The following is a 15,940-nucleotide window of genomic DNA, read 5'->3' on the forward strand; positions in this document are numbered from 1 at the left end:
TTGATTCTCAGCTAGATAACTGTACTGTGCTTACTTAAGAGAGGTGAGAGGAAGTTCCGTATTCTTTGGGCTTACTACCAAAGTTCTTTTGAAGGAGCCTTTTGCTTTTAGTAGTGAAATCATGACAGTGAAAGAAGATTCTCAGCAGATTTATCTATTTCCTAGACTGCTAGTGATAAACAGGCTTTGAAAATAAGAGGTAATTCCATGTAAAAGAAAACATGACCATTTTGGTCTTACTGGTTTTCCTCTGGATGGGAAGTTAGCTAACTGATAACTCATGTTTTGTAAAGAAGTTCTAACTTTTCAGGGGGTGATAGAGTCAGTTAGCTCCAAGGGAGATGAGATGAATGGTGGGTAGGCCAATATTTATGTCAGATATCTGGCATAAATAGTGTTTAAGAGGTCCAGAATGGAAATAATTTAAATAAGTTAATTTATTTATTAATAAATTAATAATTTATTTAATTAATTTAAAGATTTTCACTCTAAATCCCCACTTCAGTCTCTCACTAAGACTAATCTGTACTCAGTGGTCTAAAATTAAGTAAATAATGGGAAAGCCTAACCAAGTAGTGGGCTTTTTTCCTGTGAAACAAGATTTAACATCAGGCTGTTACAGGACTGAATTTTTTTTTTTTTTTTTTTTTTTTTGTGAACAGTGTTGTTTTGTTGTTCAGATAATTTAAGATTAGGATACAGGATGAGGCCTGTCAGCTGTCTGAAACAGGTCACTTCCAGTATCATGTAAACAAAGAGCATGACTTTGAGTCAGCCAGTCCTACATTCATCTCTGTCTTTGCCATATTAGTTATCTGAATAAAATAGTTAAATAAAATAAAAATGCACCCTGTCATCAATGGAGTAAGTGGAAAATAATATTTAAAAAATTTTTTTAATGAAATCAGGTTTCCTTATCTCTTCAGAGAATTGAATTTCAAAGAAATTTTACTTTTTATGATGAGTACTCATTTATCAACATGTATATTTTACCTTCACATATTTAGTCAATTCATTGTTTGCAACAGTTCTACAATAAGTTCAATAAGGCAAGCATGATCTTTTCAGCACATGGTTTCTATGATAGCTGGATATACCCATACAGAAGGATAAAATAACTCAAAATGGATCATCAACCTAAAAATACAAGAGCTAAAATTATAAAACAGTAAATTTTTGTGACCTTGCATTAGGTAATAATTTTCTTAAATGTCTGACACCAAAATCATGTACAATAAAAGGGAAAAAACACAAATTAAACTATGTTAATATTTAAAATTTTGTACTTCAAAGAACACCACCAGAAAACTAAAACAACCCACCAAAAGGGAGAAACATTTTCAAATAAGAGGCTTGTATCCAAAATCCCATATAAATAAAGAACTGTTATAACTCAATAATAAAAAGACAAACAGTACAATTTTTAAGTGAATAAATTATTTGAATTGATATTTTCCCCCAAAAAAAGATAGAAATGGTCAATAAGCATATGAAAAGATGGTCAATAAGCATATGAAAAGATGTTCAACATCATTAGTCATTAGGAAAATGGAATTGAAAACCATAACAAGGGACTTCCCTGGTGGTCCGGTGGTTAAGAATGTGCCTTCTAATGCAGAGGACTCCAGTTTGATCCCTGGTCAGGGAAGTAAGATCCCACATGCCAAGGGCCCACTAAGCCTATCTGCTACAACTGAGAGAAGCCTAATGCTTGCCCAGCAGAAGATCCCCTGTGCTGTGACTCAGGCCCAATGCAGCCAAATAAATAATAAATAAATATTTTTTTCAAAAACCATAACAAGATATCACCTCATACTCACAGAAATGGCTTTAATTAAAAGATTTACGAGAATGTGAAGAAACTGGAACCCTCATACATTGCTGTGAGAACATGAAATGGTATAACCTCTTTGGAAAACATTTTAATAATCAATCAAGTTAATGACAGATTTAATATAAAACCTAGCAATTCTGTTGCTTAGGTATGTACCCAAAAAATTGAAGATATATGTCCAGAGACCTCCCTGGCAGTCCAGTGGTTGGGACTGCGTTTCCACTACAGGGGACCCAGGTTCCATCCCTGGTCTGCGAACTGGGGTCCTGCATGCCACATGCACATAAGCAATATGTGATGTACACAATGTAATACTGTTGGGCAATAACAAAAAATTTAGTTCAGAGACATGTGCCATATAAAATCCCATGTCTAGGTTTGAATTGAAAATCATGTCATTCCAAGAACCAGGGAGATTGCAAACTGAATTTTAAAAGGCATCAATGTATGCCATTACCAAGATAATAGAATAATCTGACAGATATTTTACAGTAGTTATAATTTGTAAAAAACACTTCAGCAGACAATTATAAACATACTTAAAACATAAAAAGATAGAGCCTTGACGAAGAAATGAAAGATAGGAAAAACAAGTAGAAATTTTAGAATAAAAATATGCAGTAACTGAAATACAATGCTCAGGGATAGATTCAGCAACAAAATGAAGATACACAGGGAACAATCAGTGAACTAGATGATGTAATATTACCCAGTCTGAACAAAAGAAAAAATAGACATTAGGAGAGATAGGCTGTGGGACCATGACAAAAGAGCTCATATCTATATTTTTGGAGTTCTGGGAGGAGATAAGAAGATAGAGATGAAAAAGTGCTTGGGTAAATAAATGGCTTGAAAGCTTTCCACATTTGGCAGAAGACATATAAACCTTCTGATTCAAGAAGATGAGCAACCCCAAACAGAATATATGCAAAAGAAATCCAGGCTAAGACACATCAAACTTCAGCATGCTAAAGACAAAACAGTTTTAAAACAATGAGAGAAATGGCTCTTATGCATAGGTGTAAATCAAATCAAATGACAGTGGATTTCTCATTTGAATTCATGTATATGGCACATTTTTCAAGTACCGAAAGAAAAACTGTCAAACCAAAATCCTATACCCACTGAAAATATCCCTCCAAGAATTAAGAGAAGCAAAGGCTTCTTAGGTGAAGGTTAACTAAAACAGTTTGTTGCCAGCAAACTTACCCTATGAGTAAAGGAAGTTCTCTAAAAGGAAAGAAAGAAACAACCTTGGAACATCAGTAAGGCAGAAAGATCCAGTCAGCAAAACTATGGGTATTTACAATAGGCTTTCTTTCCTTCTTCTTTTGAATTGAAAGACTTCCCTGACAATCCATTGTTTAAGAACCCATGCTTCCACTGCAGGGGACACAGGTTCCATCCGTGGTCAGGGAACTAAGATCCTGCCTCCCAGGTGGTGCAGCAAAAAAAATAAATAAATAAAAAATAGAACTTCCATGTAATCCAGCAATTTCACTTCTGGGAATGTATCCAAAGAAAATGAAAACAGTTACTTGGAAAGATGCATGCACACACATGTTCATAGCAGCATTATTTACAACAGCCAAGATATGAAAACCACCGAAGTGTCCATCAAAGCAGGAATGGATAAAAGAGTTGTTGTATGTATATCATACTATAATACACACATGTGCACATGTAAACACAATGGAATATTATTAATTCAGCCATAAAAATGAGGAAATCGTGCAGTTTGCAACTATGTGGTGGGCCTTGAGGGCATTGTGCTAAGTGAAATAAGTCAGACAAATACTGTATGATCTCATTAATATGTGGAATTTTAAAGTATTTGTGTGTGTGTGTTATAGAAAAGGGGATCAGATTATGTGTGGTTACCAGAGTTGAAGGGTTGTGGGAAGAGGAGGTGGGTAAGAGATCAAAAGGTACAAACTCCTAGTTACAAGATAAGTAAGAACTAGGGATATAATCAACAACATGATAACTATAGTTAACACTGCTGTATATATGAAATTGTTACGAGAGTAAATCCTGAGTTCTCATTGCAAGGAAAAAATGTTTTCCTTTTTTTTTTTTCTTTCTCCATTTATTGTCTTTGTAAGAGATAATGATGCTAACTCAATGCATAGCTGTAGTCATTTCACAACGTACGTAACTCAAGCCATTATGCTATACACCTTAAACTTATACAGTGATATATCTAAATTATATCTCAAATGAAACTGGAGGAATATTAATTAATGAACCAAGCCAAAAAAAAAAAAAAGAAAGAAAAAGATTGTGCTTAAGAAGAAGAGAATTCAAGAAACTGAGGAAAGATGATAATATTGCTTCGTGGAGTTAAAAGAAAACAATTAGTGGAGTACCTCAAAACTTAAGCCATGGAATATATCTTTTCATTTCATTCAAAAATTTAAGACCTGCTCTTTGATCAGGCAGTTTTCTAGATGCTTGGGATACATCAGTAAACAAAATAGTAAAGATCCTTGTCTCTGTGGAGCTGACATTCTTCCAAAGGGGAGACAGAAACCTTTCTTTCTGTCTTTCTGAATCTCACCTGTTTTTCCTCAGGCAGATAAAACCAAAAACTTGAATCCTTGTATTTTGTTTAGTGAAATTTAAACAGTTTCATCTTGTATCTTTTATCATTGTTTATAACCCCTTTGGTGGCACACATTTCACTCAGACACTACCACTGCAACTTTTCTTTGGATGGTATTGGGACCATTTTCATAGAATAACAAAGGAAAAGTGAATAATTCTAATCTACTTATAGAGCGATATTATAACCCAATACTCAGATTTATATATAAATGAGCTGAACTTTTTCTGAAGGTCAGTCACCTTATTTAGGGGACAAAAAAGGCTAAATTTTTGTCAGATTTTAAGGTATCTTGAAAAGAGGTAGAGCCATTATTACCTCTCTCCTTTTTATTGAATAGCTCCCTCTCCTTTGGTTTCCTCGTTTGCCTAGCTACTTGATTAACAATAGAATGCTTTTGTGAAATATTCTTCCTCCTTTTGTTCGTATCTTTTTCATATTAGAATTGGTTTTATAAAAGAAATCATCATGGACCTTTCCCTTTTAGATTTCAAGGTCAACACAATCTCCTGTCATCTCTTCCTTGAAATGACTTTTTTGGCCCACAAAATGAGTTTTATTTCAAAGGGAAAAAGTAAAGGATTTCTTTGCTCCTTTCCTAATAGTCAGTGGCAGGATTTGAGATCTCAAGGTTCCAGTATACAATAAGAAAAATCCACAAAAGATATGATTTCATCTAATTTTCAGGTGAAAGTGATTTTTTTTTTTCCATTTTAAAAATGAGGATTAGTTAAAACAGTATTTTTTCCAAATGATGAACTCCTGAATACGTTTTTCTAAGGTATCATCTCCAGCAGAATTTGACAAGGATCTTTTTAGGTGAGTCTCACATATTAAAAATGAATTACCTGGCTCTGGTTTCAGACATATTAGAGGAAAGGAAAGACTGTCTCATCATTTTTTCCCCTAATTCTTAGTATATGGATTAGAGAAAACTGAAGGTGAAAGTCGCTCAGTCGTGTCTGATTCCTTGCAACCCCATGGACTATATAGTCCATAGAATTCTCTAGGCCAGAATACTAGAGTATCCTAGTATCCCCTTTCCCTTCTCCAGGGGATCTTTCCAACCCAGGGATCAAAGAGAAATACAAATAATACCAAGAAAGGCAACATATAACATCTGTGGAGCTGTTTCTAGGAAAACTGAAAATGTTGGACAGTGGGGAAAATTGTGTTTTTAAAGTTAGTTGAAGTATGGGACTTTCCTGGCTGTTAAGACCCTATGCTTCCACTACAGAGGGCGTGGGTTTGATCCCTCGTTAGGGAACTAAGACCCCCGCGTGCTGTGTGGCCAAAAAAAACTGACGTGAATAATGGATGCTTCCTTTCTGGAAGGAGAAAAGTATTCTTTTTAAGTATTCAGAACTTACTCTCCACTCCTTCATACTTTTACAACCTCTTCTCTACAGAAAACACACTAAGAAAAGAGTTAACCCTTTACATCAAGGGGTTTGTCCTGTCTTCTGAGAGCCAATTTTGACTTGCTAAAAAATTATATTTGTTTGATTGTTGTTAGAAGCAGTACATACTCATAAAAATTCCTAATGTAGAAAGATATGAATTGAAAGATAAAGTTCCCCTTCCCAGAAACATACTAGTTTAGCATATACCCTTTCAAACTCTTTCATATATATTTATATAGCTATTTTTTCCTGATACTTTGTTACCAAATTTTTCAGCATACAGAAATTTGAAGGAACTGAACACAAAATATCCCATCACAAAAAAAACCATCACCTAGATTTTATCATTAATATTTGCCTGATTTATCATGTATTTATCCATCTGTTGTTCCATCCTGTTTTTGGATACACTGCAGAGTAAACTACAGGCATTGGTATACTTCCAGCTAAATATTTCGTCATAATGTCAGAATCAAGATCTCAGTATTTGTTTATAGGGTTTTTCTTTTTATTTGAATTTACCCTTGATAGAATCCACCAATCTTAAATGTACTTTTGCTCGATTTTTAAATTTTTTCATACTCCTCTATAATCCAGACCTTTCTCAAAAACATTATCATCATTCCAGAAAGTTCCTTTGTGCCCTTTCCTAGTCAGTCCCCACCATATATAGTCATTTAATGGATATTTTTTTTAAAAGAGTCAGCCCCTGTTCTAATATTATTCTGCAACTTGGAAAATAAGTTTTCACATGAGTAAATATATACCTCGCTTCATTTAACAGCTGCACAGTCATTATTTAAATATACCAAAGTTTACTTCCTTGTTGTGCTTCTTATTACAGACTTTGTAGTTATACATTCACCTTTGGTTTGTCAAGAGATGGACTCCAATCTTCTACCAACTGTAACCTCAGACAGCAGCTTGTTATATTAACCTCCATAAGTTATTTCTCCTTAGATAGAACTATAATCCATATTGCTCTGTCATCAGATTTATCAGATGAATAAATTCACTGCATGTTATTACATGTTAACAAATAATATTTTTATTGAAAATCAGTTCAGTTCAGTCACTCAGTCGTGTCCAACTCTTTGCGACCCCATGCACCACAGCATGCCAGACCTCATTGTCTATCACCAACTCCCAGAATCCACCCAACCCCATGACCATTGAGTCTGTGATGCCATCCAACCATCTCATTCTCTGTTGTCCCCTTCTGCCCTCGATCTTTCCCAGCATCAGGGTCTTTTCAAATGAGTCAGTTCTTCGCATCAGGTGGCCAAAAGTATTGGAGTTTCACCATCAACATCAGTCCTTCGAATGAACACCCGGGACTGATCTCCTTTAGGATGGACTGGTTGGATCTCCTTGCAGTCCAAGCAACTCTCAAGAGTCTTCTCCAACACCACAGTTCAAAAGCATCAATTTTTCGGTGCTCAGCTTTCTTTATAGTCCAACTCTCACATCCATACATGACTACTGGAAAAACCATAGCCTTGACTAGACGGACCTTTGTTGGCAAAGTAATGTCTGCTTTTTAACATGCTATCTAGGTTGGGCATAACTTTGCTTCCAAGGAGTAAGTGTCTTTTAATTTCGTGGCTGTAATCATCATCTGCAGTGATTTTGGAGCCCAAAAAAATAAAGTCAGCCACTGTTTCCAGTGTTTCCCCATCTATTTGCCATGAAGTGATAGGACAGGATACCATGATGTTAGTTTTCTGAATGTTGAGCTTTAAGCCAACTTTTTCACTCTCCTCTTTCACTTTCATCAAGAGGCTCTTTAGTTCTTCACTCTCTGCCATAAAGATGGTGTCATCTGCATATCTGAGGTTATTGATATTTCTCCTGGCAATCTTGATTCCAAATAACTCCCCCCTATTTTTTTGAGGGCAAGTTTATTATGTTTTCGTCTTAGTCTGAATGTGGTAATAACTTTCCTCAAAAATTTTTAATGAAAAAAGTGACTTTATTTTACATTTTTGTAAATCTCCTTGATGTCTGGCTAATATAGGACAGTTGAATTTTCTAATCTGTTTTTGCATTCTATTTGTTGTGCTGTTATTATGGTTTAAATATATGAAGAAATCTGACCTCACATGGGTAAAAAGTTGTGAAAGAGAGGAAGATTTAATAATTTCACATAATTGTAGATATTCTTTGATATTATAGCAACAATTCCTTAACATTCTACTTAACATTCTAAGGAACACTGTTCCTTAACATTCTACTGCTGGAGTATGAAATCAATGGATTTTTTGTATTGTTGCCTTAAAATCCATTGGTCTCTCTTCTAAGTTAAATGGATTTTTACCCATGTATGATTTTTATCACTTCATGCATTAGATGTTGGAAAATATTAGTTCACTGAATTATATTGCTCTTCCATTTCCTGTATGTATCCATAACAATTCATATTTGTGAATTGCCACTTGTTTCATGAGAAAAACTTAAGTATTGGAAAACAGAATCTCATGATAATTAGTAGACACAAGTTTTGCAAAATTCCAGTGTTCACTTCAAACTAAAATTTTATCATTGGAAACATATTTTCAGTTGGAGTTCTTGAAGTAACAAGTTCACTGGATTTATTTTCAGTTCCTGGGTTAGAATAACCATTGTCTGTCAGTTCTTTTAAGTAAGAATGTCATTCTATGAAAAAAGCCAACTAGTTCAGCATTGGGTCATGCAGAATAAAGATTTTGGTTTGTGGGTCAAGATTTAATATTTTTCCTACTTTATCAAAAGCATTCTTAGATAATGCAGTAATAGTTCATTTCTGCTGGTTTCATTCTAATAGAGATTTGTGCCACATGCCTTGATTCATACTAAAACTACAGTTTTACCCACTATTCCTTTTACCCCATTAGTACAAATGTCAGCATAATGAAAAACGCATATAATATTTTAGTTATGTTACCAAAATAGTTTTGACCTCTCGGATCCCTTGGGGTAAGCAGAGCACACTTTGAGAACTGCTGGTCTGGAGACCATGATAAAACATATCCAGGTAACAAGGAAAAGTCTAAATCTTGCAAGAAGTGAGTCCAGCATCATAGTGCTTCATGAACAAAAAAATCATATAGAGTAAAGAAGTTGGGGGCAGGGTGCCTCTTTATGGTAGAAAAGGGCTTTGAAACTGGCTATAAAAAGTAGTAGTATTTCAATAGGTAGGAAGAAAAATGTTAACAGATCATAAATTTACATGTAAATACTCTTGAGTTATTTAAATTCAGAGTTTCCTATTTTGGAAAAATTTTATACTTCTTTTGTAGTTAGCCTTAAATTATGTACAATAATGTAGAAAAGATAAAAGATGCTCTGGTTAGTGATTTTAATGATTGACCAATTCTTAATATTTAGTTTGCTTCATAATGATGACTTACTTTGCAGTAAATTTGCTATGCTAGTTGTTTTATGTAAGCTAAAATTAAAACATATCTTTAGCATATACCGCATGGAGCACAGTGGAAAAGAATAGCAAAAATTAAAAATTGGTTATGGAAAATTCATAAAATTTCACATGAAATGTTTATTTTTTTTACTCGGTGCATGTTAAAGCTTGTGGCTCTTTGACCCTTTGTATAAGATAAATATTGAAATGGATAGTATTGTTTTGTTTCAGGAAAATATCTAAGGCAAAAGAGAATTGATTTTCAGCTTCCCTATGACATTCTTTGGCAGTGGAAACATAATCAGGTATGAGCCTATCTTACCATATTTCATTCTTAAGTGCTAAATGGGGGAGAGGGAGATGCAAGTCTTTTTCTCTGCCTCCTTGTTATGCTCTCATCTTAGGAAATACAGAGAAGTGTCCCTGTGAAGGTCAGAGACTAAGAAAAATGAATTTGCATCCATATTTAATATGACCTATTTGCCTTTACTCATAACTTCAAAATAGCAGTAAGTTCCTGCTTCCTTAGGAAACCTTCAGTTATTATTCTGGACTTTTATTTTGGTAGCAAAGATTCTGTTCTGTAAGAATCCTGTTTGATGCAGGTCTCAAGAGAATTTAGATGTACTGCCAGCAGCATTAAGAAATTTCAGGCTTTATTTTTGTTGGCTCCTTCCCATCAGTTTGGAATTTATTTTTCACATACAAAAGAGAGTCTTCTACCAAAGGAAAGAGGGAAAATATTTAATACTTTTGTACTTTTAAATATATTGGGAACTAAAACTGGGAAGGTGCTGTTTTTCTTTCTTACTTACCTAATTGAAAGTTTCCCCCAGTAATTTTTATATTTAGCAAAGGCCCCTGGAATCCATATCGGGAGCTACCATTGGGAAATAGAAGTAGTCATGCAAATGAGGTAAATAAGCTCCTGAGTTTTGCCAAAATTCCACCAAAGTTTAATTTTGGAAAGCCAAAAGCAATGAACATTCCCATCTGCATTCTCTTCTCTGTTGGTCTTTCCTGAATTTTAAGAGGGTCAGTATATTAGATATTTATCTCAGAGAGTTCATAACAATAAAGGAGATAGTGTTTTGACTCACTGTACCCACTGAAAAATGATGGTGGGATTATTCTTATAGATTAGTACACTCTAGCTTAAACATCTTAAACCAAGCTCCTGTTTGTTTTTTGGTAGTGTCTTCTATAGTAAAACACTGACAGACTGACTAATACATTTTTTTCCTAATGCATTCTTTATTGCAGTATGAGAACACCATTATCCTGCCTGCCATCTCCCCTTTGTTCACTGAATTAATTGCCTTAATTAAAATGTAAAATGTGTTTTCCTACAACACTCACCCTGAAAAAGCTGGATACTTATGTTTTTCATATCATATACCTACCCTACCCTTCTGAACAAGCCCTGTGCAAGTTTTCCTTTCTTTTCATAGAGGGAGATAAAATCTTAATTTATCCAAATGAATAGCTTTAATCTGCAGTGTGGTAGTCATTTAAATCTGTCCAATAACTTGCTGAAGAAACATCTAGCAAAAAATGCATTTTCTTTAATCTACTTATGATTGCTTCTGTTGAATATAGTTCTCTTACCCTGATCTGGTAGTCACCTTTTATTCCAGGGTAAAAAGTGATCACACCTCAAATGTATCCAACCCAGAAAGTAAGTGTTTCCATATGGGCAGAGTACATGGATCATTTCTTTATTTTTAGTGATTTATACTGTTTTCTGGCATTTGAAGTTGAATGCTATATCGGGATTTTTCTGTTTTTTCTTCTAGCTGTACAAGAAACCAGATGTCCCACTATATAAAAAAATTCGTTCAAGTGAGTAAAGTGGTAGCTGTTTTTTCTGCCTCCATACGATCAATGTTCTCAGCCTGGCACTTAAAAAATTACTCTATATGTTCACAAACTATTCTTTGCTGTCTTCTCTCAAGATGTCTACGTTGATGTCAAACCCCTTTCTGGTTATGAGGCTACTACTTGTAACTGTAAGAAGCCAGATGATGACACCAAAAAGGGCTGTGTGGATGACTGCCTCAATAGGTACTGTACTAAACTAATTCTGTAAGCACAGGCTTTAAGATCTGTAAGACACTTCATTTAGGGGAATTCCGTGGTGGTCCACTGTTTAAAACTATGTGTTTTCACTGTCAGGGGCCTGGGTTCAATCCTTAGTTGGGGAACTAAGATTCCACAAGCCATGTGGTGTAGCCGGGAAAAAAAAGACTTCATTTAAAGGAAAAGGTTAAGTAGACTCTTTGATTTCCTCTCAAGAAATCAAAAATGATATATAGTGATATATGAAACCTAACTGATGGACTCGGTCTGCTTGGGCTGCTATAACAAACTATCGTAGACTTAAATAGAAATATATTTCTCACAGATCTGGAGGCTGGGAAGTCCATGGTAAAATTGTCAGCAGATTGAATGTCTAGTGAGGACCCACTTCCTAGCTTATAGACAGATGCTTTCACCCTGTATACTCACATGGCCTCTCCTCAGTGCATGCTCATGGTATAAAGATACTTCTCTCTCTTCCTCTTCCTAGAAGGCCACTAATCCTGTTATGAGGGTTTCTCTGGTGGCCCAATGGTAAAGAATCCACCTGTCAATTCAGGAGCTACAGGAGAGGCGAGTTTGATCCCTTGGTCAGGTAGATCCCCTGAAAAAGGAAATAGCAACCCACTCCAGTATTCTTGCCTGGGAAATCCCATGAACAGAGGAGCCTGATGGGCTATGGGGTTGCAGAAGAGTCAGACAGGACTGAGAGATTAAACAACAATAATCCCATTACGAGGTTCCCACCTTCATCACCTAATAAAACCTATTCACCTCCCAAAGCCCCTGCTTCCAAATAGCATCACAGTGAAGGCTGGGTCTTCAACTGAATTTTGAGGGGACATATTCAGCCCAAAATGGGCTCAATAGAGTAACAGGAAACAACGTCATCTAGAGTCTTATGTACTCAGGTTTAAATCCTCTTACTGCTATGAGACCTAAGGAAAGTTCTTTAACCTCTCTAATAAAAATAATACTAGTAGAAGGTCATGATACATTTGGGTGGAAACTAAGTTGATAGACATTAGGGTATAGCAGATATATTAATACACATGATGATTGAGTACAGTGATGCTAATGAGAGATAGTAAGGCTGTTGTCAGAGACAGGAAGTGTGAGTTCTCAATGAGATTGAGATTTCAAAATGAAAATGTCTAATTGAGACAAAGGATTCTATCTCTATTAACCTTAGCAGATATGTAGCAAAGGAGAATTAACGAACTTCCCGTCAGTGTTCCTTGTTCTAAATAGCTTTCCTAGACAAAGATAGCTGCTTCTCCAATCTTGATCTCTAGTCAGCTGTCCTGTGGGCTGAGGAAAATCGGTGTTTTTGCTTTAATGTGCCACCTGGGAAATTCTACCTTACCTACATCACTGTAAATTGTCATCTTGTCATTGTACATACATAAATTGTACATAGTAATAGTAGTAGCTTGGTGATTTAGGTAGTCGATGTTTTATGCAGATTTTTTTCACTCTCAGGTATTTTCTGTATGTGCTCTTATGTATCATTGTAATCCATAAGCTCATCCTTTTTAGATTGATGTCACAGCTTGCCATTCTTCTGTTGTTCATTATTCAAGTTACTTTTAATATTTTGCTATTAAAAATGATACTACTATGAAACTGTGTAACTTCCTTTTTTTAACCCTTAGAGTATATTCTCAAAAGGAGAAAAATACCTGTATAAATTATAAGAACATACATATATATACATATATATATATATATATGTAATTCTTACTGTATACTTTCTAATAGCTCTCATAAAATACTGAGTTACTTTTTGGTATCACCACCAATATATATTTATTTCCCCTTAGCTCCACCTCCTTTAGTTACTGACATTTAACTTTATTTCTAGTGCTTTAGTATTTCATTGGTTTACTATTTCAGAGTATCATATGTCCTTAAAGTTGTTTAAATGTGCATCTCTTTAGATGCTAACATTTCTGTGCTTTTTTTATATGATATTTTATTTATTGTCTATGAAATTAATATAGCTGCCTCATTGCTTATTTTCTTTCTTTCTTTCAATAGTTCAGGAAGTTGTTGTTGTTCTTTAATTGCTTAGTCGTGTCTGACTCTTTTGTGATCCCATGGACTGTAGGCCACCAGGTTCCTCTGTCCGTGGGATTTCCCAGGTAAGAAGACTGTCATGGGTTTCCCTTTCCTTCTCCAGGGGTTGGGTCCTTCCCAACCCAGGGATGGAACCAGAGTCTCCTGCATTGGCAGGAGGATTCTTTACCACTGAGCCACCATGGAAGCCCTCATATATTAGTATAGAAATAAATATGTTAGTGTTTGCCCAGGATGCTGAGTGGACAATTAATTTATTAATTTGCAAGAAGCATCAGTGTTTGCAACTTGACTTGGATATTTTCAGTATTACTAACTTTTGAATTTAGACATTATTACCTTGTTAATAACTTTGTTACCAATCAACCTTATTAAAATAAAAATTAATTTTATGCATTTTTTTGGCTGTGCTGGGTCTTAGTTGCAACATACGGGATCTTTTAGTTGCAGCACATAGGCTCTTAGTTGCAGGATGTGGAATCTTTTTAGTTGCACCATGAGAAAACTCATTTGCAGCATGTGGGATCTAGTTCCCTGACCAGGGATCAATCCCGGGCCCCCTGCATTGGGAGTGTAGAGTGTTAATCTCTAGACCAGTAAAGAAGTCCCTTTGAATTCATTTTTTAAATTCCTATTTAAAAAAATGGGTTCATATAGATGGTATGTAGTGTTAATTGACATGTAATTATTCCTTTTCTTTCTAGAATGATCTTTGCTGAGTGTTCCCCCAACACTTGCCCCTGTGGCGAGCAGTGCTGTAACCAGAGGATACAGCGGCATGAGTGGGTGCAATGTCTAGAACGATTTCGAGCTGAAGAAAAAGGTTGGGGAATCAGAACCAAAGAACCCCTAAAAGCTGGGCAGTTCATCATTGAATACCTAGGAGAGGTTGTCAGTGAGCAGGAGTTCAGGTACAGTGGTAAAGCATACTCCAGTAAGATGGCAGAGGTACCAGATTAGAATGGAAAATGAAATATTTGAAATTTACTTTCAACTTTTAATCATTAACTGGGTTTTAATCATTTCTCTCCTCTTTAGGAACAGGATGATTGAGCAGTATCATAATCACAGTGACCACTATTGTCTGAACTTGGATAGTGGGATGGTGATTGACAGTTACCGTATGGGAAATGAGGCCCGATTCATCAATCACAGCTGTGACCCAAATTGTGAAATGCAGAAATGGTAAGAAAACAAGGGAAGGTGAAACCCAGCAGAGCAGAAAGCATTGAGGACATCCTGAGATTGATCTTAATAGTCAGCTTATACACAGCAGCTCAGGCAATTCTCTGTTATGACATATCCTCCCAGGTAGAGAGTAAGCTCATACTGTTTCTTCACACTTCAACCTTACTACTCCCAGAAGAATGTAATATTTATTTGTGTGTGTGTGTGTGTATACATATATGATAATACCTACTATTTATTGACTGCTTACTGTGTACCAAGCACTGCTACATGGTTCTCATATCCATGCATTTAGCATGTTTATCACATCCTCACTGGATTTGTCACAATGATAAGTAAAAATATGTGAGATAGATTAGAATCTAATTGAGAATGAAAAAAATACATCTAAAATATAATCTCACCTTTTGAAATGGCCCACACTCTGTCTCTAGAGTGTGTTGTTGTTGTTGATTAGTTGCTAAGTTGTGTCCAACTCCTTTGCAACCCAATGGACTATAGCCCGCCAAGCTCCTCTGTCCATGGTATTTAAAAAATAAAATTAAAAGAAAAAGAATAATTCAGAAAAGATAACACAATAGGGGAGGGTTCTAAGAAAATGAGAGAGTAGGAAGCAACAAGAATCTATCTCTCTTTAGACAGTTGCGCTAGCAGAATCTGTCTGATAGAACTCTTTGGAACTCTGGAGTCTGTTGAAGGCTTGTAACATCCAGGAGATGTTTTAGATGGTCAGTTGTGGTTCATTTCAGTCAATTTGAGCTCTTAACACAGTAGCAACTACTCATCCCTACCCCCAGCCACATGGCAGGCAGCTGTGCAAGTACTCCCGGAATAGCTCACATACACCTTGCAGATGTTAGGGCAGATAAAAGGGGCCCCTTTCTCCAAATACTGAATATCTGTACTCTTATTGCTGATGCTGATCACAGAGGTGCACACAAAGAAGCAGGCAGCCACTGTTGTACCTCCCATTGTTGCACGTCCCTCTCCCTCCAGCTGTAGTGACTTTCAGGAGATTTTAAGGTGCCCTCTTTTGCCCACCTTCATTTTTCACTTTTTGTCTTTTAGGACAGAAATTAAAGACTAAGACATGCCAAAACAACTACATATATTGTGGAATATAGTCAGTGACTACACATCCAAGGGAAGGATCAGAAAAGACATAAGACACTAGGTTTACACTTGAGGCTGATCCTTGAAACAGAAAAATAATAATAACAAAAAACAGCAAATAGGAAAGGGGAGACTCTAATTCCCAAGTTACCACATTACTTGATTCAGATGTCCAGTGTTCAGAAAAATCACAAGGAATATAAAGACACTACAAAATATGGCCCATTCAGAGAAAAAAAAAA

The 15,940-nt window shown here is 35.7% G+C and overlaps 1 protein-coding gene across 6 annotated transcripts in view; it reads left to right on the forward strand.

The window, feature by feature from the left end:
• ASH1L (ASH1 like histone lysine methyltransferase) overlaps positions 1-15,940 on the forward strand; it is a 201,577-nt gene that overhangs the window by 148,838 nt on the left and 36,799 nt on the right. For all 6 annotated transcript variants that reach the window (XM_043875874.1, XM_043875873.1, XM_043875872.1 and 3 more), the window contains 5 exons: positions 9,471-9,544; positions 11,036-11,081; positions 11,195-11,303; positions 14,102-14,308; positions 14,436-14,582. In XM_043875874.1, the coding sequence (XP_043731809.1) occupies positions 9,471-9,544; positions 11,036-11,081; positions 11,195-11,303; positions 14,102-14,308; positions 14,436-14,582 (583 nt within the window). The remainder of the gene's footprint in view (positions 1-9,470; positions 9,545-11,035; positions 11,082-11,194; positions 11,304-14,101; positions 14,309-14,435; positions 14,583-15,940) is intronic.

The sequence above is a fragment of the Cervus elaphus genome, chromosome 20, assembly GCF_910594005.1.
Source record: "Cervus elaphus chromosome 20, mCerEla1.1, whole genome shotgun sequence".
Taxonomy (NCBI): domain Eukaryota; kingdom Metazoa; phylum Chordata; class Mammalia; order Artiodactyla; family Cervidae; genus Cervus; species Cervus elaphus.